We start from the raw sequence: 25,058 nt of genomic DNA, 5'->3' as shown, positions 1-25,058 counted from the left end.
AACGATGGCTGTCTGAGAGTGCGATTTCTTTTTGTGTGCCGCCGTTGCTGCTGCTGCTGTTGGTTACTAGTGAAGCCGCCGATTTTCACCGCTGTCCACAAAGACTGTGCTGTTTTTATCCTCCTCGCCCTGTCCGTCCGTCCGTCCGTCCGTCTGTCTATCTATCTGCCTATCCGTCCCTCTGTCTATTTGTTCATCAGCACCAACAAAGTGGGACACGAACAACACGCAGCACGTGAATACAAAACTTCGTCTTGTCTCGTTTCGGTTTGCTCTCTGTGATGCTGACTGTATACGCTGATGGCTGTCGCGACACCACTCGCTCGGCTGCCAACGCTGCTCTGGTTGGGCAGTAGCGGGAGCCGCAGACGGAATGGGACAGGGCTTGAAGGCTGCAGCTACTGCCACCTCGCTGGTGCTGCTACTGTGGCGGCAGCGGCGGCGCCTGTCGCTGCTGCTACTGCCTTTGGTTTGTCGTCAGTCCATCCGTCCGTCTGCTCGCTCGGTACTCGCTATTCTGCCAATGAGCCTGTCGGTTTGTCTGGCCGAACTGCACCACCAGGTACAAACTCGCGGCTATTTTTGCCGCCAGCCTCTCGCCACTCGTTGGCTGATTGTTTGCTTGAGTGATCGGCCGCCGCCGCCGCCGCCGCCGCCGCCGTCGTCGTCGTCGTCGTCGTCGTCGTCGTCGTCATCGTCGTCGTCGTCACCGTCACCGCCACCGCCGCCGCCGTCATCGTTACCGCCGCGGCGGGTGCGGCCGCTCCTGCCGATAGAACAGCTACAGCTGGCAATGGTGCTGCTGTCGGCGCTGGCGATGGTGACGGCAGCAGCGCGAATCATCATAGAAGCCGCTGCAGAAGGAGCAGTCGCAGCAATGGCTGCGCTGTTCGTTAGCTGACCGCCGGCGGCGTCGGCGCCAATGACGAGGGACAGCCAGCGCTTCTATCCAGCAGACAACAGAGAAACGCGGACAGCGAACCGCGAGTGAATGATCATCCTATGATCACCCAACAACCTAGCACAGCAGCAGAAGAAAAAAAGGAACGGTACCACTGCTGCTGTTACTACTGATAGTAACGATACGATGAGCAGCTATAGGTCGCCTTCAAATGACAGCGAACCAATGAATGAAAACAGCAGAAAAAATGGCGACGATGACGATGACGACGAAGAAGAAGAGCACATAAGGATGACGAAATAGATAAAACGGCAAAGAGAGAGGAAGTGTGAGCCACAAAAGCGGAAAAATCAGCGCAGCTAGATAAGATGACTGCTAGCTTACCTGGGTCAGCTTTTTTACTGGAGCAAATTTTTTTTCGTGGAAATGGAAGTGGGCGTAACCAGGAGGCTGGGTTTTATTTATCAGGTCTACAGTTTTCAGATGCTCAGCTGTCTTGGGGCTCTGCAAAAATGTTCATTATTTCTTTTGTTATAGCAATGAGAAAGTTATCCGTTACAAAGAAATCATACAAAACTATCGAAAATATATTCGAGTAAATTAGAGTTGTGTTAAAAGCATAACGCTCTTCTTTTGGTCTAGCATCAAAATAAGATAATACCATAGAAATATTCACAAACTGCCTATAAAAAAAGTATATATATATATATATATATATATATAGACCAGATTTTATTTCATTAATAATTCTAGTAATGGAAGAAAATGCACTAAAGTGCAGCCCAAATTTTCGAGATCTACCTTCGAAGTTGCGTCCATTGAAGAGCTCTTCACAAACGGTGGTTTTCGAAAAGAACTAAAACCTCACTTACTATTTATTTTGTTAACGATTTTTTTGTCTAGGAGTTACACTCGGCTGATAAATGAAATGACTAAAATACACTACATCAATTCATATATAGCACTTTTTTTTTTTATCATGCTATCTATATAATTATAATCTGTCATTGGTTTGATTTTGTAAGCTATTTTAAAAGCAACATTATCATTAGTCCGATACATCCGATATATTTGCTATATTTTCTGTTGCTCAAAATGTGGAAAATCAATAACTATTACGTAGTAGATATTCTAAATTGATTTTATAACAGGACTATTGTTTTACAAGAATCACCTAACGCAAACGAAGTAAAGGCCTTTAATTAAAGCTTTTATAAAAAGTGTGCTTCGACTGAGCTTGACAACCAGACACAAATCGGCTTCTTCCCTTAACAAAACAACGTTAGACTTACTTTACGAATATCTAAAATGTTATTCGAAAAGGAAAACATGCAACATTGGATAACACCATCCTATGTAATTTTTATTGGATACATGGTTTAGGCTTATTATTGAGCCCTATTTTTAACCCCTTGCCTAAGTTTGTCATTCTATCCTTCAACCTAGTGACTTTATCACTAACAGATTAATGCGCAGCCTATGCAAATAAAGAAATATTTTCCGAAAAATTATCTAGCTTATTTGAACTATGTAAAATAATTTTTTTAATGCAAATATTTGGGCTACATTTCGCGCCCTTAAATATACGCCCTTTCCTTTAGACATCTAGTTCGGGGGAGGGTTCCATGTCAGTCTTTCACAAGACTGCTCAGAGGGCGATCAGAGCAGAAGTGAGGGATGGTGCCGTGAGCCGATCTATGCAAACGGCGCCGCCATGACAGATTGGTCCGCTCCTATTCGTAGTACTTTGCCCTCCACATACAAACAATACTGGCGTAAGCGGTAATATTCAAAATGGTTCCTATTTTCAGGATTTTGCCGCATAGCTGCGAAATACACGACAAGTTTCACGTTGACTTTGTTACAAATCGCCATTGCGGGAGGCTATTAATCTAGTAGATACAAAGCCAGACTGCAGCAAACGTCCGCCATCAAACGAAATCACTCTTTGCCTGAAGGCCCAGAGGAGACAGGATCGACGAAGAAAAAGAAGAAGTACCCCGAGAGTGAACTCGGATTTGATAGTTCGAATTTAAAGTAATATTTCAGTGAGTTTTTTGGCCGCGTACGCCACCCCAGCGTCGTCGGAGATGCTCTCTAACCGCGCGTAGTGCACAGCGTCTCAATGTGAGTACCCTGACGGCTTAGCGATGACGCTGCCAGGTTCGGCCCGAAAAATTACGCTAGTGTAGCTGCCTGATTGGTCACTCCATCGCTTGTTAGCTCCGCTGGTTCGTCGGAGGAACGGACGGACGGTTGACTAATCAGTTGGTGCTGTTGTACTAATACTACTGTTATTAGCGATGGTCGGCGGCAACAGAGAAATAAGCACTGACGATCATAACATTATCAGTGTTATCGACAAGTATTTGCAGTGGTAACAGAAGTGTAGTAGCTATCAGTGGCTCGAAAAGTGGGGAAGCCAACAGCGATATATACGCATATATGTGTGTATATATATCGACTGTCACAATTGCAACACCAGTGGCGGCTGCAGCCAGCAAATAGAGAAACACGGCACACACGTTTCGGCGCCTACCCCTGAACGGACCTAGAATACGGCGGGGTTGCCCCGAGCCTTAGACAAACACCCGTTCAACAGCACAGACAGCCTGTCGTGTATATAGGTTAGAGTGTGTGTGTGAGTGAGTGTGAGTGTGTGTCTGTATGTGTATGTGTATATATGTGTATCTTATGCGTGACTACGACACGCCAATGATGGTGATGAAAGACAACGGCTACTTACTACTTCCACTACCACCAATAATGTTAATATCTGTGCAGATATTCCGAAGAACGAATATCGTAAACGAATCGATTGATCGTCTGGGTAACCGGCTAGTTAGTTGGTTGCCTATTTAATTGATTGCTTAATCTATTCGAATCAGGAAAAATCTCCGTCAGTGGTGCTGTTCTACCGAAACGGCCAATCGGACCTAGCATGGCATTTTCAGAGCTTATTTACACGCCCGTTTGCCTGTAAACTCCTGTAAATGCGATCTTTTTAAGTTGAGTTCAACTTAATGCAGAGACGGCGGTCAAAGTGAGAATGGTCTATAGGCGATAAATGAAAGCGACAGCAGAAAGAAGTATCCATGCTCTCAGTCGGGTTGAGAAAAGACACTCTACGAATTGATAGAGCTGCTCTCCAACGACATATAATCATTGAAACATCGACGTACGCAAGTAGCCTTTGTGTTGTTGCCACTAACTGACATCAGTTACTGGATTTATCACATTAGATGTAGCATTCCTGCCATAAATATTATGATTATTACTAATATTGTTATCATTACTATTATAAACTGTGCTCTGTTCTATTCCTGATGTTTCGTGGTTTAGCTGCTGCTGCTGCTGCTGCTGCCGCTGATAATGTTAGTGTTGCCAAAACACACGAAAGTGTCGCCTTGGATTTCTCGCTCACTTCGACGATTATGATGACCTGTTTGCTTCCGTTGTAGTACTCATAGTCGTAGCAGGAATTTGTAGTTGCTGGCAGCGATTGTGTAATAGGGAAAAAATCGGTCATCTCTGCGTCATCCTTGTTGCTCAGTGTTATTGTTCTTTTGTTGTTATCGTTGCTGTTAATATTCCGATCTACTGTTGGTCGTCGTTCGCGGTCGGTGCTGCCAGTCTTTCTTTCGCGGGTGTGATTGTGTGCTCCTGACCTTCCAGATGTCTCAGTAAGTTGATTTCTGTGCGTTTCGGTGTGCTTCGTTTCTGTGTGCGCCTGTTTCCCTCGCTCTAGCGTGGTATGGATTACTGCGACAGTCGCTATGCCGTTTGTGCTTCTGATGCCGTTGTGATCATTTGTGGGTTCGCTGAACTTTGTTGTGGCGGCGCCGCCGCCACCGCCGCCGCCGTCACCGTCGCCGCCGCCGCCGCCACCACCGCCACCATCGCGTTGCTTCAGTATATCGTTGCATAGATGAAATGGTGTCGGCAGCCGAAGCCAGTCATTGGAAGCGACACTAGTCGGATATGTTACAGTTAGCCGCGCTGGTGTTACCAGGATGCACCAGTGCTTAAGTACGGTAAACGTAGAGACAACCGTCAGGTGGAGGGAGGAGTAGAAAGGCGTTTATGATACACGAAAGAAATGCACAATTTTTTTTGGCTTCTTCAATTAGGACTGTGGTGACAGTGTGGTGCGGTAATAGATAATGGATAGGTGGACTGCTTTGCTTGCTGAGCTCTACTACTGCCAGTTACTGTTGGGGTGCAGGGGTGTTGTGTTGTCAACCTGCTGTTTGTCGTCCTACCATTCTATGAAAAGGCCAAATATACATTCACTTGCATGCACTGCGACATAGTAAACAGTATAGTTGGCAGTAAAACGTCTGCAACGATTATATAGTCTAGTAGCTTTGTGTTTTTCATTTTAGAGCAGTGCCCCAAATTCGGGCAGATTTTTACCACCAGTGCTAAAATGTTTACGGCCCTATTGTTTAAATAACGGGCGCTGGTCATAATTGGCAGTAGTACGACACAGATAGATCCCCTTTTGTCATGCGGATATTCTATTGAATATAATGCACGTTAATTAAGAGGAAGAAAGGCCGAAACAGGACAGCGTAATCTAGTGAGCCTAATGTTTATTAGCATTAGGTTAAGGGTAACTTTAGGGAACCAACGAAACAGAAAATGTGTTTTTGATTTAACCATCGAGTACATGAAACCGTTGTGTTGGTTTCCATAATATGGCGACAACGCTGCTGGCCATCGTTACGATACTGCTGAACGGCTGCTTTCGATTAGAACCATCAACAAGCTTCCTCTACAGAGACTTCGAAAAAGATACTGTCTGGTCAGCAGGACAAATCATGCAAGAGAATGGTCACGAAAAGGCTGCCAAACGACTTCGAGTCTGTAAATAGCGTCCACTACATTGCACGAGCTCTCCGGCTCCAGTATCAACAGTAGTGATGATGACAATGATCATCATAATCGCGGGCTGACAAATACGAAATATAGTTGAATTAGCGTGTTAAATGAAGTACTATTTGATTCTTGCTACAATAATAATTAGTTGTATACTGATTAGCGAAGGGAGAAATTAAGCTGCGGAGCGTGTTGAGACGTACACACAGTACTCATAGCCGTCACCATAGTACTCTTTAGCAACGCCGCGGCGGTAGCAGTAACGCTCCAACCACCGTCGGCCGTGATGGGAACGAAGTGCTGCTGCCATCTCTTTTGCAGTCTTTCGGCCTGAAAGCGTCGTAGGAACATGCACCTTACTTGGACTCGTCTCATGGCAAACCTTCGCCGATCGCTTTCAAGATCGAAACATCTAATTTTATGTAGGGGAATGAAAAAAGGATGCCATTCGGTTTCGAGAACACTGGATGAAGATCTGTGCTAAAAAGATAACCTATCTGAACAGTTACACCTTTTGCACATACTTATTTATTAGTAACAAGTTTAATAATACATGTCGAACGGCGATAACTGTTTCTCCCAGCTGCTACCTAGGTAATGGTTAACGATGTCAGCATAATTCAGAGCATATGTACCTTCTACCATATATTTTGTCGATGATTCTATTATAGGTTTTATTCTCAGCTGTTCCATCAAGTAGGTTGAATCTCATAAGTCCACATGAATTCAATGGTGGAGTCAGGATACGATGAACAGCCCTATCTGCGTACTAAATTTTTTTCTGAAATAGATTAGCTACTTACTCAGATACATATTTTCCTTTCGATAAAAACAGCATTGTTGATCTAAATACAGTTTAAAATATACCTGCAATATTTTGGGTTTATACATGTATGTCAAGCTGTTACCATTCTTGTTTAGCTCTCTGCCGCTTTACCGATATGGTAGGTACAAGCCGTTACCCCTATGGTTCTATGGTTTTCATATTATTGATTTGCTTTCAGCATCGTTAGAGCATACACTCGGTGCTGTCGTGTCATATGGCCATATTTTCTATCGGAAACTATTCATCACATTCGTTGTTTGCAAATATACGATTGCTTCTCGGGCATTGTGCGTGACTCAATGATTTTACCTTTGGACGAGTGACACCAGGAATACGTTATGGGTGGACGCCATCTGTCAAATAGCGAAATGTTCTAGCTGGCTAAGCATTATTATGGTCGTAACTTCAAGGAACATTAGTACTGACCAAAGTGGGACAGCGGCGCGCAGTTATGGCGGCCTCTAAAATGCAAGCTGCAAAAGTTAAATCAATCTTGTTGTAAAATATCACGGCGCAAGAGCAAATATGTCTTCATGCAGTCGTGTGTAGAAGCTTCTAAGACACAAATAATTAATATGGGCCGCGGGAACTATAATAGTGTCATTTAACTCAGAGTGTTTGCAATGGCTGTAAAAAAAAAAACATTTTTAAACAATTCTAGTCCTAAGATGATCACCTATTGTTTTGATTTAGACAGTTATGAAATATCGATTATTCTACTAAACAGACAAATAAGATTGAGGATTTCATCTTCACGTTGCACGGTGCCAGTTTCATATAGTAGAGTTATTTTTATTTTGTTTTTCCCACTTAAACCAGATAAAGTTACTGTATCTAACCTTCAAAAAGAATACAATCTCATTAGATCTACGCGTGCCTAATATACAGCAGTGGCATATGGGGTCTATTCGTTTCCAGAGTATAGCTGGAGAGCATCATTGCTAGTTTTGCAATTTCACGCTAGCCGACACGACAAAGACCAGGAACGTTATTTGTTCCGAACCTCAACGGCAGGTGTTATAATTAATGGAGAGTTGAAACACGAATCATTCGTTGGCACACCGCTACAAAAAAGCTAGCAATGATGTGAAAATAATTGCGCGACTTTCCTCTAATTTAATTCCGCCCCTCTCCGAAAGCAATAATCCTTATGAAAGAAATATTTTAGCCATGACAAAGAATAACTTGACTTCTGTCTTTTTTCCAAGCCACACGTAAAACGCCGCTATACCGTGCCTACAACCATGCTCGAATAGTATTTCCTGTTCCTGAAATGCGGCATACATCTAAGAGGGCAGATAGCTTGTTCGCCTTGTCCGTGTTGTGTCGTCGAGGCGAGTGGGACTGTAGTTTCAGATGGTCGCTGGGACCACATGGACGATTCGCCAAGCTGCAAAATGTTAATGCGGGTTGAATGGACGACCACTTAAATACTGTTTCTAGTAAAACCTAATATGTTCGTCAATGGGCAGTTGCGATTCCCGTAGTTGCAGTTATCGCGTTAGGCTTGACAGAGTTTTTGGGAATAATCGGCGAATAGTATAACCACTGTGCACTTCGGCAGCTTCGTAGGTTCTATTATTATGTATATATTTTTTATAGTGAAAAAGTAATGGTTCAAAGTAAAAGTGATGGATTTAGTTTATTTAAAAGAGTTTGATTAAAGCATGTGTCTTTTTTTAGCTCAAAGCAATTTACTAGTTCGTCCAGTAGCCCCAATAGCTCGAGATACAGTGATCAATGTCACTGTTTGTGCCCAATTAAATTTATCGTCAATTAATACTACTTGCACTAATAGAACCGAATGGCTTTGACATTCAGTTTACGCGAAAATAGTAACAAGACGTAGCAAGGTTCTCCGTACGACCGAAAGATAATGGATGCAAACCGAAAAGCACGCGTATTACAAATGTTCGAGATGCTTTTTTTGATTAGTAAAAATAAAAGTAAAATAGGATTTTCGTGGTGCCAAGTTGCCAGACTTTTTTCTTCACGTCTCTTCGTCACGAAAATTCTACTTACAGAAAACAGTTCAAATTAATCGTATTATTTTTGAGATTCTGCAAGTCTGCAAGGGTACAGATACTTTTATAATGTAAAACTAATTTTGTTTTACTCTCTCTCTCTCTCTCTCTCTCTCTCTATATATATATATATATATATATATATATATATATATATATACTAGTAGTCGCTTTATGCCTAAACATTGTATTTGTTGTTTGCTGTCTTGTTCATAGGAGCAATAGACCCTGCCGCTGGCGGCTCCGCGGCGCTCCGTAGGGCAGCTGAGACAGGTAGGTGGCTCCGTGTTGGTTGCTCAGAGCCAGCTGTATCATAGGTTGTGGTGCTGCCTGATTGGGCTTGCTGGTGTGGCCGTGTGGGGTCCGGGGGGCGATGCCGGGCGGCGTGTGTGCCTGCTGTCAGCAGCCTCTGCCTTCCAGCGAGCAGCAGCAGCAACAGCAGCCCGGTCAACCGGCCACGACAATTTGCGCTTCGTGCGCGCTCAGCCAGCACAGTTACAACGCGACAGCCCCTAATCTGCAACTGCAACAACAGCAATTGCATCATCTCAGCCCACAACAACAGGTTCAGCTGCAAGTGGAACAACAGCTCAACCATCATATTCATCAACAGCAGCATGCAGCTGCGGCGGCTGCCGCACAGCAGCAACAGCAACAACAGCTCCATCAACAACAACAACAACAACAACAACAACAACAACAACAGCAGCAGCAGCAGGTGACACAGCATCTACAGCAGCAGCAGCAGCAGGTGCTCCCACAGCAGCAAGTGCATCCGCAATCTGCAGCGTTGGCGAGCCACGTCGTCGCGCAGGTCCGACAACCGCAACCACAACAACTGCAACAAAACCTTTCATCGCAAGCACAGCAGCAACAGCAAATTATTCATCCCCATCTGCAACAACAACAACAACAGCAACAACAACAGTATACTCAGTATGTCCAACAACAAGCCCCTCAACAGCAGCAACAAGGTCAACATAATCAACAGCAGAACCCGTCGCCTGGACCTGATCCAAACCAGAAACTGGTTTTAGCAGGGGGTTCCCCTCAACCTAATCAACGGGTAGTAGTAAGAACCAATGGGGCTATTAATGTTGCCACCGGATCTACGTCGTCGTGGGGAACCCAACAACAGCGAGCCGTTGGACAGCCGCGTGTGATTCACGATCCTCAGGCAAATCAATTTTGAGCTATGCAGTTAAAGTCGCACTTTTATCCTATAGAAGATAGTATATGGCAAAATAGTAGTACAACGAAATAGTATGGTTAGTTAATCTCCACTGACTTAGGATTTGTACTGAAAATTTATTTTTATTTACCTATTTTTACAACTAGCATGCTATCTTATTGGCTTGCTTGTTTGAGTTAAAAGTACATTTCATTACCCTCTGTGTTTCCGGGTTTTACGTCCCGTATCGCCATTAGGTATTTCATCAGACAGCTGGCTCCCGCCAGCACGAAACCAGGTGTATCCATGCCCGGGTTCGAACCTAAACCACAACGTATCCCCAAGAGTAGCAAGCAAATACGTTACCTACTAAGCTATCACGTGGGAAATCTCAATACCCAAAGCACTATTGGATTTTACTCATAGTTAACCGTTCCGCAGGTGCATCAGCAGATTCGCGCGCATTCTATTCAGTCACGAAACCGTGCAAATGGTCCACGTGTGAACGGTCAACCAGCGCCAGCAGCAACACGATTGCCCGCGACGCGTGTGCAGGTTCAGGTTCCTCAAGGGCACGTTGTGTGCCCTCAGCTACAGCAAACGTTACGTTCTCAACAAGTGCAGCAGCAATTACAACAACATCTACGGTTAGGACAGCCACCGAGGCCACGAATTCTTCGGCAGAGCGCTCCACGACCAGCCTTTCAAGGGCAGCAAGTCCAGCAGATTCATTTAATTCGACAGGATCAACAGCAGCAAGATCCGCAACAACGACAATTAATATCCCAACAGCAACAGATTGTCTGTACAACGGATCCGTCTGCTGGTCAACAACAACAGCAGCAGCAGCAGCAACCACAGCAGCAGCAGCAGCAGCAGCAGCAGCAGCAGCAGCAATTCGTACAGCAAACGCAGCTACAACATTTACAATCGTCTGCCAGTCAGCCTACGTCTCCACAACGTGTTGTCGTGCGGACGTTCAATTCGCATGAGCTACAACAGGCGGCGCCGCACGACTCCCAGCAACAACAGCAGGGCCAGCCACAGCAAGTGCAGGTGCAATCCGCCGTCCAGTACCAGAGACAATTGCACCAGCAACACCAGGCCTCGCAACAACAGCAAATTGTATACCAGCGACCACAGCAGCAGACGGTTACGCAGCTCCACGTTGTGCGACAACCACAACAACAGCAACAAACCGTACAGTACATCCAGCAACAGGATCCGAATCAGCAGCAGCAACTGCACTACGTTCAACAACAACAACAGCAGCAGCAGCAGCAACAACGAACACAATATCAGCAATCTTTGCAAACGCTTTACCAGCAGCCGCAGCCGCAGCAGCAGCCGCCGCCGCCGCAACAATCTCAATATCAGGCGAATCAAGGTCAGCAGGCTCGCTTGACCGATTCGTCGGCGGTAATCGGCGCTGGGCAGGTGAGCAACGACCATTATTATCATCAAGGAGCAGCCGTCGTCCAAGCACAACAGCAACAAGTTCAACCAGGAACAGGAGGAATACAACAAACCCACCAGGTTACCTTCCTTCAGCAAGGCCAGCCGCAAGACTCACAACAACAGCAGCAGCAGCAGGTCGCAGTTGATGTTCAGGTAGCCCAACGCGGCACAGCAAGCAGTGCTCAAAGTCCCCAAGTTTGGTCACCAAACAGTATCAGTTCCACTAGCCATAGTCCACAAGGGCAGCTGTCGTCACCAGCTATTCGACCGCAGCAGAATCAACAGCAACAGCAAACCTCACCGCATCGGCAGGTTCGAGCGAAGATACTGACTACGCAGCCGCAAGGAATCCAGCAGCATCAGCTGGTGCAGGCTACCCAACAGGTCCTTCAACCCGTAATACAACAACCTCAACCGCAGGAGTTGCAATATGTGGTGACCGACCAGTTCGGCCAGGTCGTACCTGTCGTACAGCAGGGCGTAGCAAGCCAGCCGCAGCAGCAGCATCCACAGGTTTACAAGTTCCTCTACGCGCCTCAGCTGTCACAGCAGCAATCACCTCATAATTCTCAACAATCACAGCAACAACAACAGCTTATACATCAACAACAACAGCAGATTACCCACACGACGCAGCAGCAAGGGTTGCAGGTGCACGATTTCTACTCGTCTCAGCAGCAGCAGCAGCAGCAGCAAAGCCAGCAGCAGCAGACTCTGCAGCAAACGATTCAAGTGCCTCAGCAGCAACAATCTCAAATAGTACAACAACAGGGCCTTCAGCAACACGTTGTTCATCAGCAGCAACAACAACCGCAAGTGTTGCAACAACAACAACAACAGCAGCAGCAGCAACAGCAAAGCCAACCTCAGCAGCCTCAACAGTTGTTACAGCATCCGCAATTGTTGCATCAGCAGCAGCCAAGGCCTGTGTTCCATTCACCCAGGTCCGTTGTTCGTGTTGTACTAGCTCCGAGCGGCTCGCCCGTTCAGCTATTGCCCCCGCATCAACCTCAACAGAACAACAGTCAACAGACGTTTTATTCAAATAACAACAATAACAACAACTGCGTACCGCGACCCCATAGGTGAGTTGGGTATGCTTGACGAAAAACGCATGCCACGATTTCTCACTGTCGTAGTTACGTAGCGGCATCGAGGTGCTAAAGGTGGCTGGTACAATGATTAACATGATTATTCAAATCAATTAACCTTTTAGTGTAACCCCGGCGCAGTACCCATTGGCTAGTCCTTCTCAGACGCCTCAAATTCGGACTCCAACAATGAAGGTCACAAAGGCAAAAAAGCCACGCGCACCTGCAAAGGTAAGCTTCGAAAGCATTCATTAAAAACTTCTACATAAGCCATTTTGGTAAAGAGTTTCTCTTTTAAAGTGATGATGTACAAGTGGAGTTTTGTTTATCTGAATTTATAAGACTCCACAGGCATCGTTGCAGATAATAGTAAAAGACCTTGTTACGTACATCTGGGACCCTACTAATGTTCAATACTTTAAAGAGTTCAGAAGTTAGCTTAGCCAATTAAACACCACGGACCCGGTTGACTAGTACTGAGAGAGTAAAGAACTACAGGAAAAATATTTCCTGAGCGACAAAAAGCGAGAATTAAATATGAAGAAACTTCAAAATAGTTAACGAGTCAAGGTAAACACAAGCGTATATGGGAAAATGATGTATGCTTGCTAATTACTTGCTTTAGTGTTCTATAATTAAATTCGGTCTAATGTGTTGGATGATGTGAACAATGTAGGTATTTCGGATTTTAAATAAAACAGGAGGCGATGGTTACTTAAATTGATCACGATGACATTTTCCATAGTTATTTACAGTTAAGTCCTCTCTCGTTGAAACCGTCGAGGTAAATTACGAACTGCGAAATTATAGAATATTTTGGATTTGCCTCTTGAGCCAATAGCGTTAAAATACTCGATGTGTTATGTGTGTGTATTTGTCTTTTTTAAGAACATCAAGAGGCGGTATATGTAATATTTCGGAGAGCGTTTTTGTCTTTTTTACTTGAAAACTAGAAATATTTAGCAAATTTAAAAAAAAAAAATCAGTTTGCTCGTCAGATTCACTGTAGGCCTAGTATATTAAATCTAACTCGGTTCGGCTAATTTTTATGGTCACACCCTCACATAGAAACCAACTTCAAAGTTGTTTATCTTTTATTAGGAACTGCTGTTCTTTATTGTGTTACTCGTTGACTGTCAGTGGGTTTCTAACTCCATGAGACGAAGGAATATATGCTGTATATTGACTGACCAATTAACATATGTTACATAACAAATCAAGAAAAACATTTAGACAAGACTACCAAACGTCTGCTTAATTTTTTTCCAACTGCGTACCCTACATGATGAGGGTGTGTTTACATGGGTTTGGGTTAGATTGCTCGCAACAACGTCAACTAAAGGTACAACAGAAAACTAATCAACTTATTTAGATTGCGCGTATATTGAAACATCGGTATTACTGAACATCTGTGAAATTGAATTCGAAAGTTCGCGCCTTCGGCCATATTTGTTTTGGTTCGCGCAGAGGGAGCGCCGTGGCCACCATTTTCTTCCCAGAATTTGCCCGAGTATTAAGTGGCCGTACTTACCTTGCTTAGCTACGCTATTGTCACAGTGTGTAGTTTTTATTACGGGCTGAAGAATTTTTATTGATTATAGTAGCAACAGGCGTTGAGCAGTATTGTCGTTGGGCCGAAAGAAGCGGGCTGGTGTTCTTCCTGACCTGACGGTTCTCATCTTACGGTGAAATCGGATTATTGATCTGATGCGTTTTGCTACCTCGCGCCGCTGTCCAATGAGCAGATCGGCAGTGAAGCGCAGTTCGACCGCGGCGGGTTGGGGGATTCTTCAGAAGGCAGCCAACGTGCTATTCAACACGGACAACGTCGACGACAACACCATGCCGGTATAGACACCGCTATTGAAATGATTTCTAGCTGAGGGCTAAAGGCTGCGTCATCGCTCGTTAACGTTTGACCAAAGTGATATCTGTATTTGTCTACCTTCGGGTTCCTTCAGAGTATCTCGTATGACTGTGAGTGGGTGTGAGCACCGTAGTAATTGTTATACATGTGTGTGATCGTCGAAAATACGATGCGTTGTTGTGCTTGTTATCCTTCTTCGAAATAAGGCAGCACGTTAAGAAACGTGACACCGCCCCGGCAAGTGTTCCGGCGCTGGACCCATCAGATGTTTGCAGCTAATTCGTATAGATAGCTTTATGGCGTTGAAACCGAATTTTGGAGAAAATATGGATAAGTCACCGATGATTCGAAAACCCGCCGACCTTGCCATATTGCATACAGTGAGTAAGAGTAATCGCCGATAACCGAATTGACAATGGAATTCGATTGATAGCCTCAACAACCACAACAAAAACAACCATCTACCCAATCTGCTAATCGCCGATTCGAAATCCGACGTTAAGAATAGCGAACTTTTTTCTATTTCTAGCAAAAATCGCATGATTCTATGTGGACATCAAATATTCAGGTATCGTATGGTTGAACGCGGCTGTGACTTAGCGTTTCGTCATATGCACACAATGGGCGGCCATTTTGCTGAAATAATTTAATAGTCTGCGATTGATCTGTATGAAACATTTGCCTCGCTTGATAAGTAAAACCTAACAAATGCTTATGGGCGGGTTAGAAACAGCGTAATATTCACTCTGGTTGAAGTCAATAATGAAGGCTAGTTTTTATGTATTCAGTTTTAATTTTGAAATTAAGCCAACTATGGCAATACATAATGCACCAAGTTGTTTGCTTTATTGATCGATTTGTCGTACGCCGGGGTCAATTACGATGGTCGAATTTCTAAGTAGCTAAGGTGAGGATTATGAAGTGTGATGTAAATTTCTGTTGCGTGCATGCTAAAAGGTGGTGACTATGGTTTTCAGTGACCGTGTATTTATCTGAGAAGTGCTGTGGACTGTGTCAAGGCACTTGCGTATCCCTAGAAATATGAAACTTAGGAGGTTAAACGTTGACAAGTCGTATGTTCATACTCTTTCATGGTTTTTCATATACCCGATCTAACCCACATTCATTCTTGTTAAAATAAATTTTGTTTTTGTCTATTCAACACGCAGCGTTCGAGAACAAACACTATTGTATAGAACCGTTACGGATCTCGATGTAAGGGTAACTCATTGTGTGCTTATCATTGACATTTGTAGTGTCAACCTTGGATAAACAGCGATCTAGACATAAAAGAAACATAATCTTATGACAAAGGACCAATCTGCAGGTGCATTCGACATGTCGCGTCGTGCGACTGGGTTACTACAGTGAAATCTACGAAACATGTCTATTGGAACAGCGGCACTGAACAACAGAGTGACTCTGAGCCCTTGAATCGAACGCGAACGAAGACGAGCGCAATAATCTTTGACGTCAGAGAACCGTTAGTCAAAAAGATCGAGTCATCTTCCGTCTGTGCGATTTGATAAAAGAGTGTAGCTCCTTATAACCCCGTTTCGTGTAGGGAACCAGCCGTCTGATGGAACGTTTAACGGCAATATCAGGCCTAAAACTCGGAAGCATAGAGTCTTTTTTAGCCTGTGCTGTACTGGATGCAATACAGTGTTTTATGCTGCATGATGTGAACCAGCTGATGAGATGGACTGTGCCACTGAGGAACTAGTCGCGTTGTCTCTATATAGGTTGCCTGTAGCAAGTTGGTCATCCGAGCAATGAAATGTGCGGACAGCACGTAACTAAAAAGCAAAATCGCGGCCTGCATTACAGTACTATTGCAGCGCGATACTGCATTAGAAAAAGAATTGAAAATCCTCAAAGGCAAGTCGACGCTCGTCAACTACGACTAGAAAGATGAAAATGTCAGGAAATCACCCGTTAAGTGCATCCATCGGCAAAGACCATGTAGGTTGTGGGCGGTGGTAATATCGAGCAGCGTTAGAGGAGCTCATGCAGTTAAAGCACCCACTGCGGTTCGCGCAGCTGCAAAAATTGATTAAAAAATAGTGTAGCGACCGAAATAGAAAAGCTCCTCGAAATTTCAAATGTCCTAAGAGCCGTCTTCCTACATGCAGGCCTATAAATGTATAAAATTTGAGAGTACCCGCGCTGCATATCCTATCTCTTTCTGTCTCTGTCAGCCTCTTTTTATATCGGACTGCCTCCCCTTAGAAGAGATACTTGCCAAAGGGGCAACTCTGGAGAGTGTGCTTTTCGATATTGTACTCTATAAGTCGCAAAATATGAAGTCGTGTTATCTGGGTGATATAGTTAAAAATATTGCATAGAACATCGCAAAGCAAATCCAATATTTCCTAGAAAAAAAAAAAAAGATTTCCAAGTAAAGGGTGCAAATGAATTGCATGGATACGTGTAGCGCTGGTGATTCACTACAACGAGGTTCGACAGTGAAGGCTTCCGACCCGAGCTGAAATAGTCCAAAAAAATGTCGAAATTTGGTAAGGTACTCATCGATGAGCTGTTGCCTTTAAGACCCTCGAACGGAGACCGCTCGTTATCTGAATCGAAGCTTTGGGATTTATTGCTATAGAGTAGACTTCAGGATTTTACGAACTTCCAAATTCGTTTGTACCATTAGTACCTGGAATTTCAAAACGCTTCGTAACAGATGTATTTACAGCGGTGAATAAAATCAAGGAAGTCGGAACGAATCAGTCTCTTTGTGTGAAAGAACAGCTTCATGCATGAATTCCTGTTAGATTCCTCAAAGTCCCCTTACGATTAGCTTGCTAAGAGAGAAACCTTTACAGCGTAAATTAGAAACGAAGCGGGTCCTGGAAGGGCTCATGACGTTTTGTCAGCGTCGTTTAATATCATAATAAGTTTATGCGCGTCGTCTCGTTGACATGACGGCTGGTTTGCTCATCCCAGTTAGGGAGACAGCGACTTCGGTTTTATTACGATTATCGCCTGACTCGCCATGTCCAAGATGTTTTTAAACTACTAGCAACATACAACCTGCAGCGGAGCTCCTGATGGCAGCGTTCAAAGTAATCAATCGAAGGTGTATGCTAGTGTAAGAAGAACCCAGCTATTCACATTGGAGAGACCGAGCGCCAACTATACAAATGGTACCTCCGTACCTTAAAGAATGTCATTGCTCAGCGCAGCGTTAAATGAACAGACAGAGGACGAACGTCAGTTGCTGTGTCAGGGGTTTTCCTTCTTGGAAGTGACTTAGATACCCGAGTGCCTATGTCTGAATACGCCAGGTGGACAGTACAGGGTTCAAAAGGTGAAGGTCGTCCTCTATGCAGACGAGTTAATTGTCGACGGAAGCAGTTGCCTTCATGTATGACAAACTCAGGCTCTGACCAGGTTACATTCTACTATCTTGGAACTATTGAATGAGAGATATCAGATTTGCGGTATGAGGTGAGCATTATGGTCGATCGGCTGACCCGAACAAAAATCTCGCTTCTGAACAGAGCCATGGGATTGCCCTGAACAACAAATTTTACCTGCTAGCGGGTTACGCCACTGTTTACTGAGGACGTTCGTCGCCGTTTTAAAAATATTATGTGTAGCGCAATCACTAATATGTCCGAAATAACCCTATGAATCCTAAGACCTTACCTTTAACGCGTCTCGTGAAGTTATGTATGGTATAATATAGAATATCACGTTTATCACTCCACCGACGAGAATAATCACGATTTGTCCGAGTATGCCAAAGCCGTTTTGCAATCAGTATCCGATGGTGGACACTAAGCAGTCATAACGGATGCTAGTGTGCAAAGCATCAGGTTAAAATTATCAAATCTAGGGATTCAAAAAAATTTGAATTCCGTATATTACTTCTAATAGCATAGAAAAATTGCCTTAACAGGCAGTAGGAACTTCAAAAGGAGAATGTCAAGGAAGTCTTATTGACGTAACCAGTTTTTTCTATATTCTAAAAGAATTCTCTGATACTTTAGAACTGGGTTATGAAACTTTCATGCCCAACTGATATATGTGTCGATAGTTTGAACTTATAATATCAATGATCGTGTGTTCGTTTTCTTTGTTGTGGACAGAACAAGGGTCGTAGGAGTGCAGCGCAATCTGGGATTGGTAGTGGAGACTCCGTTGTGATGATCGAGGACGAAGATGGGGGTAGCCCAGCGAAAAAGATGCATCTCTATCCTCATCATGGAGGTCTACAAGATGGATCAGGCTCGACTGGCCACCACGATAACTCGAAGTCGGATCTCGCCGATCACTTCTGTCCGGGTTTGTGGATTTTTTGCGAACATTAGTTTCATTCGTAGAATATTTGTACTCGAACACAAGCGGCATTCATTTTTAAATATACTTATAGCCAATTTTAAGAAGTATTATTGTCGGAATGTCTAACTTAAGTTCATCTCGTAATGTGGATTACATTAATATGTGCTACTATTGTTGTATTACACAAGTACCGACATCTGGTTGGGAGCAACTGCAAAATGACGCCAATAAAAAAACTGCATTATGTAAGCCTTTTATCATAAATTTTACACATTTAGGATTTTATTTAAATACAACACAAATAAGGGGAATTCACTTGGCGTTCCTCATATAAATCTATTCGCTTCACCCAGGTTTTTTTTCGCATAAATCTGACCCTATTTTTTAAATGACGCCACAGATATTTTGTCAACTGTCGGTGAATTGTTGTAAACTGAGAATCCCCGGGCTAATCACGAAAGAAATTTACATCTTAAAGAATTTATTGTATAGTGCGGCATGTGAGCCGAAGGCATTATTGACTGTGTTTATTGACAAAACTCTTTGTTTGAAGACGACGTGACGCTTCCCTGTAGCCAAAATCGTCGACATGTTTGCAGAACATGTGGTTTCAGCAAGATAGTTCAACACTCGCATAATTAAAGAATCACTTGGTTTAGCGGCCGATCTTTTGGCGGAGTGACATCTAATGGCTCTAGAGACATTATAACATATTTCCACTTGACTTCTTTTAATCCACGGACGGTGAACAAACTTCTAGTATTGGCGCCGCTATTTTAGGGATAGATGTATATGAAAGAAATCGCCAGTATTTGGATGAAACGCATAACATCAAGGGAGCCCATTTCACTGAAGTGCTAAAAAAAATCGTCTTCTAACGCGTTCGGCTACCTTTACTCTGCGAATATAAAATTATTCGAAATTACCTTTTGATTTAGCGTTAAGGATTTGCACTCACTAGAAGGTCTAGCCGAGGTGAATTCCACTGGACTTATCTGGGTTTTCTCTAACAGACCTAAAACTCAGCCTTTTTTAAAGCGAAATATATTGTATAATTACTATGATCTGGTCCAAGTTAATACGTTTAGCGTGAGAAGATCTTGTCGTTGGGGTGTTCGTAACATAAAATGTTCTAAAACTTCTCTCTCTGTCGGCAAACACAGGTAAACAAACAAATATAAAACGGCTAAAATTTGATGTAGCGGCAATGTTTAGACCTGCCTTTGGTGTTATGTAAACTATATAGAAATAAGAATTTTAGAAAAGAGAAACGTTTTACTTGAATTATTACAAAAATCATAAAAGCTGTATGCAGCTTTTTTGCGGGTGACTCTTTGATGGGGATATACACATATCTACATATACCCCATTATTGTTCATATGAAGTTGTATTAACGCTTGTCCTTGTGCTCGGTTTTAGTAACTATCGTCAGGGAACCAAGTGAGATCGATAAGGGCGTTTTCTCTGTAAAAGCGAAGGAAGTCCGGATCGGGTCATTCCTTCTCAAAGATCGCGTTGTCACCTTTAGCAGTAATCACTTAAAGCTAAAAGTGCGACCAGTTGACTCGAAGTTCGAGGAGGTGAGCACCGCTACAGTTATTCACTAGGATATCAGATCGGCCGTTGTCAATCACCTGTGCTCTTTAAGAGAAACTATATTTTCTTATTTCTCATATTTGATTAAAGTAACGGCTTTGTGTAATCGCTGCCTTAATGTTGATAAATAAGCAACCCCATCCTTTTCGTTCATTTTTACCTTCGTTCAAATGGTATCATAGGTGGAGCTAGAATTCGGCAATGGCGAGATCATAAAGGTCGTGTGGGCGCTGGACTATGATACGCCAGCAGCTCTTTTTAATTTTTCGCCTAATGCCGGAGCGCGTATTCGAGGCCAGTTGCGCATGAAGGATGATAGTCGCACGAAGATGAGCAACGATGCACTGGCACCATTCTTTGATCCTAGCGCCACCTCAGAAAAGCGAAAGAGAGTTATAATAATTTTGGAACAGGTGAGTGTGTGGTGACCTCAATATATACAAAGCCTTTTAAGCAGCAATCTATTTACTTATTATTCGTTAGCTTCATGTTTGAGGATTCGGAATAACACCCTTTTTGCGATTATTTATTCGAAAATTTAAATATAATATACTAAGTAGATCATATTTTCGGCGCCTTTAGTATGTCCAAATGGCGTAGGGCGCTAGAATGACGGTTAACAATTGATTTGTGAATCCATTTTACCCGATATTATGCGATGATACGATAGTTGTTAGCTTTTTGATTTGCTTGTTGATCAAAAAGTCTTTGTAGTAATATGCATCGTAGTGGACCAATCAGCGCAGCCCTTACCAACAGTTAAAGCACCACGGTTTATTTTTATGCGGTGTTGCAAAAGCGAGCAATTAACTTGCCTTAGTTTTTTTAGCTAATTTTTAGCCCAACTATCATGTCCTCGTTGTTGCTTTGAGCTAAATCAATTCAGATGGAAGCTAAATTCAGGTTGCGCTTGTTGTGTAGTATTTGCGTTATTTCTAATTGTTTTTTTTTACAGAAACTCCGCGATCTAGATAGCGAGCGTATCCGAAGTTGTTATCAAAGCCCAAAAGATTGTCTCAAAAAAGAGTTTGCTGAAAAACTGTTGAGCATGACAAAGCCGGACTGCCTGGAATACGAGACCCCGGTACCATCAACCGGTATGTACCTATGCGATTCCAATACTAAAGCAATTAATGTTGTCTGTGAATCTTTAGCAATGGATCAGCTTACTAATAATTTCAAATACGTTATGACAGTAGAACAAGCTGTTTTTTTTTTATTTTATAGGTCTATAGCTAAAAATGTAAAAGGTCTGAGTGTATTTTGTGCTGATGTTTTGCTACTATGCTGTTATATTTCAGCGGGCGATCCCAAACCAAAAGGCGATGGCGCGATGCTGGCGGCTGGGTTTAACTCGATCAAAAAGCCTGACATTAGCCGGCCACCGGTCGCAGTGGTTACGCCGATGAGAAATAGCGATGCCCCTAAATCGTTTATTTCTGACACGAACGTCACCATTGTCAATGCATCAAACCGGCCTGTAACCGTGGTAAACACTCGTAACAATTCTATGGTTACGGCAACAACGCCAGTTCGAAACGGCGTTTTGAGTCAAGACGGTGATGTCCGCGAGTCGCTAGATCCCTGCGTCGACCTCTGCCGTTATCCACCCGAAGGGACAAAAGGTTCGATGATCATCAAGTCGTCCGATCTTCTGACGCTTGACTCTGATACGTTCCTCAATGATACGGTCATTGATTTTTATATGAGTTACTTGAAGAACGCCGAACTTCCTAAAGATCTGTCAGAGAGAGTATTTGTGTTCAATACGTTCTTCTACTCGACACTAAACAAATCGCAAGCGAAGAACCTTACGCCGGAGGAACGAAAGCTTCCATTGACGAAACGGCGGCACGGCAACGTCAAACGTTGGACGAAAGGCGTAGATTTGTTCAGTAAAGATTTTATCGTCATTCCGATCTGTCAGAACTCGCACTGGTTTCTTGTGATCGTCTGCTATCCATGGCTGGTGGCCAAAGCTCGCGGCATTGACTTGAGTTCTCCGGCTAAGGTAGAGCCCGATGAGGTGAAGAAAGAGAGCAGTCCCATGGAGGATGATGTCATAGCTGGGGCAGTTGTGGGCACGACGAAGGGGCTGGTTGCGTATGAGGACTCGGAGGATGGCGAAGATGCAGGTGACGGCACTCAAGCGAAAGAAGAAGAAGTCCCAAATAGTACGCTTGGACCCGGTGGCGATACTAAAGGAGTAACGGGGGCTGCGGCCGCTAATAATCAGGAAATTGCCATGGCTAACGCTGCAGTGGTAGATAACAAATTAGCGGCAACGACACCAGCAAAAGCGGCAATATACATATTCGATTCGCTTCGGGGAAGCGTCTCGTGCTCCAAAGTCTATCAAACTGTTCGGTAAGGGCTGTGTTCTAATTTGAGTTATAGGGATAAAATAAGACAGAGAATGACAACGAGAAATTGCTTGCCAAAAGAGGCCGAGTTTTGAATATGCAAGGCCTCCTACCCAATAGATAAATTATGGAGGCAGTGGTTAATGTTAGCCGAAACTCAATAATTTTTGTGTGCACCGCAAGACATAAGGAGTAAGGAGAGAATTTCTAAGGATAGATTGGTTGGGAGGCATTGAGCTTATTTACAGTATTATGTTTATAATGTTGATCTCGAGAACTTGACGACTTGTCTGTGACAGAACGTGTTGAAATGTTAATTAACTTCAAGCTCACTGCTCGAGGTGATTACTATTATTATGGGCAGCGAAGATCCGAAAGAGCAGATGCCGTGTGTGTAGCTTGTAGTTTGGTATTAACGCGAGATCAATACAACGCTCCAACTGCAACTGACATGGTTGTAAATAAGTCTACTTTTTTATTTGAAATATTATAATATCAATGAAAACGCCGTGGTACTTACATACATGGCGTACGAGCATTCATGAGATAGATAATGTGTTTTTGGCTTTTTCTTTTTTGTTTATTGCAGGGACTATTTAACAGAAGAATTTCTTGACAAGAAAAAAATTGAGTGTCTATTTGACTATGGAACGATGCGCGGTTATTATCCAGTATGCCCACAACAGACAAACTTCCACGACTGTGGTATATTTGTTTTAGAATATGCAAAGAAGTTTTTACATAATCCACTGACAGTAGAACAGGCTAGCAGCTTACAAAACTTTAAAGACCTGTTCGATCCCGTCACTGTAATGAAAAATCGTAGGATCGAAATCTCCAACGTAAGTAATTCCTTATTTCCAATGTAACCTTTTTATTTTACATAAGTTGCAATTTGAATAGTCGAAACACAGTTCTTTTTCTTTTGCTCAAATTAGCTCAATTATGACTTGTTTAAAGCGATACATGATATTTAGATTTACAAGCCTGCAACTTAATAACTTAAAGCCAGAAATCGTTCAAAGTACCGCCAATTTTTTATACCTAGCACAGGCTTCAGTCCCCTTTCTGTAATTGTTATATTCTGCATTTGTTCTCGACGTCTCACCGGAAGGTTTTGTAAGCTAATGTTATGGTTTGCTACTATAATAAGCTGCTTATTGAGAATCGTCGTGCGATGCTAGCAGACTGTTTTTAAAGACTTTCAGTTTCAATAATGAAAAACATGTACATTAATTAGAGAAATACGTGAAAAGTCAGGGAGCGATTTGTATCATTGACAACATATTTATGCGCCAATATCGCTCAGTACTAGAGTAACGACCATCAAACGAGCTAGTTAGATAACTGAGTTGAAATATGACGTTCTATACTTCCAGATTATCCTCAAGCTCCACGAAGAGCAATATCCCACCAGTAAGTTCCGAGCCGAGTACGAGAAATACACGGCTAGACAGCGCGGTGTGGGCGGCCCCGGTGTAGGAGAGGGCTCGACGTGCCTCATTCCATTGTCTGGTGATCGATCTCTCCCTGAGGGTAGTCGACTGATCGTTGTCAGTAACGCAAACAGTCAACAACAACGGCAGCAGCAACAGCAACAATCTCAGTCCGGAACACCAGCCAGAGAAGGAGCGACACCCATTCGGGCTAAATGAGCAGCGAAAATAATCACGGGAATCCTCAACCCAGGACTGTTTCTAGCCAGGCGGTTGTGGAATGCGGCGAGTGGGTCGGTTATCGTGATGATTTTGCATATTCTCAATATTTAGCCGGGTGTCTATAGCTATCGGCGGTGGTGGCCCGACTAATGGTAGGTATTCATGGTACATGCTTCCTCAACGATTGTGGTCTCATGAAGCCTGTCACAGACAAAGCCAAGGATGGTAGAAATTCAAGAGGAAGAGGACTGGGGCTTGTAGGTGCTATTGCTGTCTAGGCAGAAGTTTGTGCTGGTACTAAAGACGACGCCAGTGGCGACATGCAGGCACGGTAGTTTCATCGCTATATGCAAAAATAGCCCATCAAATGATGTGTGCTCGTTGATCTATTTCGAAACGAGTTGAAAACGCATTAGCGGTCATCATTTTGTTAATTTTGTGCAAAAATGGAGGTATATGGACCCCGACTAAATCCGTGTCGTACAGGGACGTAATGTTTATTCATGGAGGTGAAACATTAGTGCCGAGGAATCGATTTATATACATAGCGTTGGTGGAAGATTATATAGATATAACTTGTACGGTGAATGATGAGCAGAAAGAGCAAGGGCATGGTTTAAATGGTCGCTGCAAATGAGCCAGAACGGTAGATAATGAATATATACATCTATTATATAAAATATATGGAGAGGGTATTTAATGTAGAGGAAATCGTGTGCAGAGGGACACACACACGTAGACACATACACATGTACACACACACACACGTACACACACACGTATACACGCACACATACACACACGCATGCACGCACATACACACACGCATGCACGCACGAACACACACGCATGCACGCACGAACATACACGCACACACACACACATACACACGTACACACACGCTCACACCCACACACACACGCTCACACCC

The 25,058-nt window shown here is 43.5% G+C and overlaps 1 protein-coding gene across 1 annotated transcript; it reads left to right on the top strand.

The window, feature by feature from the left end:
* The first annotated feature begins 664 nt into the window (after window positions 1–664).
* LOC111272907 (uncharacterized) lies at window positions 665–24,535 on the top strand. Its single transcript, XM_022854566.2, has 11 exons — window positions 665–3,028; window positions 8,849–9,809; window positions 10,245–12,346; window positions 12,478–12,583; window positions 18,317–18,512; window positions 19,930–20,090; window positions 20,289–20,519; window positions 21,062–21,203; window positions 21,408–22,473; window positions 23,059–23,311; window positions 23,849–24,535. Exons 2-11 carry the CDS (start codon window positions 9,006–9,008, stop codon window positions 24,122–24,124), a joined length of 5,337 nt encoding a protein of 1,778 aa, XP_022710301.1. The 5' UTR covers window positions 665–3,028; window positions 8,849–9,005; the 3' UTR covers window positions 24,125–24,535.
* The last annotated feature ends 523 nt before the right edge of the window (window positions 24,536–25,058 follow it).

Source organism: Varroa jacobsoni, unplaced genomic scaffold, assembly GCF_002532875.2.
Source record: "Varroa jacobsoni isolate VJ856 unplaced genomic scaffold, vjacob_1.0 contig03803, whole genome shotgun sequence".
Taxonomy (NCBI): Eukaryota; Metazoa; Arthropoda; class Arachnida; order Mesostigmata; family Varroidae; genus Varroa; species Varroa jacobsoni.
Note: the sequence above shows the minus strand (reverse complement) of the source record. Positions and strands in the feature narration are given on the sequence as shown.

Coding starts and splice junctions, on each gene's coding strand:
- LOC111272907 (XM_022854566.2), top strand. CDS start 9,006: ATGCCGGGCGGCGTGTGTGCCTGCTGTCAGCAGCCTCTGCCTTCCAGC. Junction 12,584..18,316: donor AGCCACGCGCACCTGCAAAG/GTAAGCTTCGAA, acceptor TGTTGTGGACAG/AACAAGGGTCGTAGGAGTGC. Junction 21,204..21,407: donor GACCCCGGTACCATCAACCG/GTATGTACCTAT, acceptor GTTATATTTCAG/CGGGCGATCCCAAACCAAAA.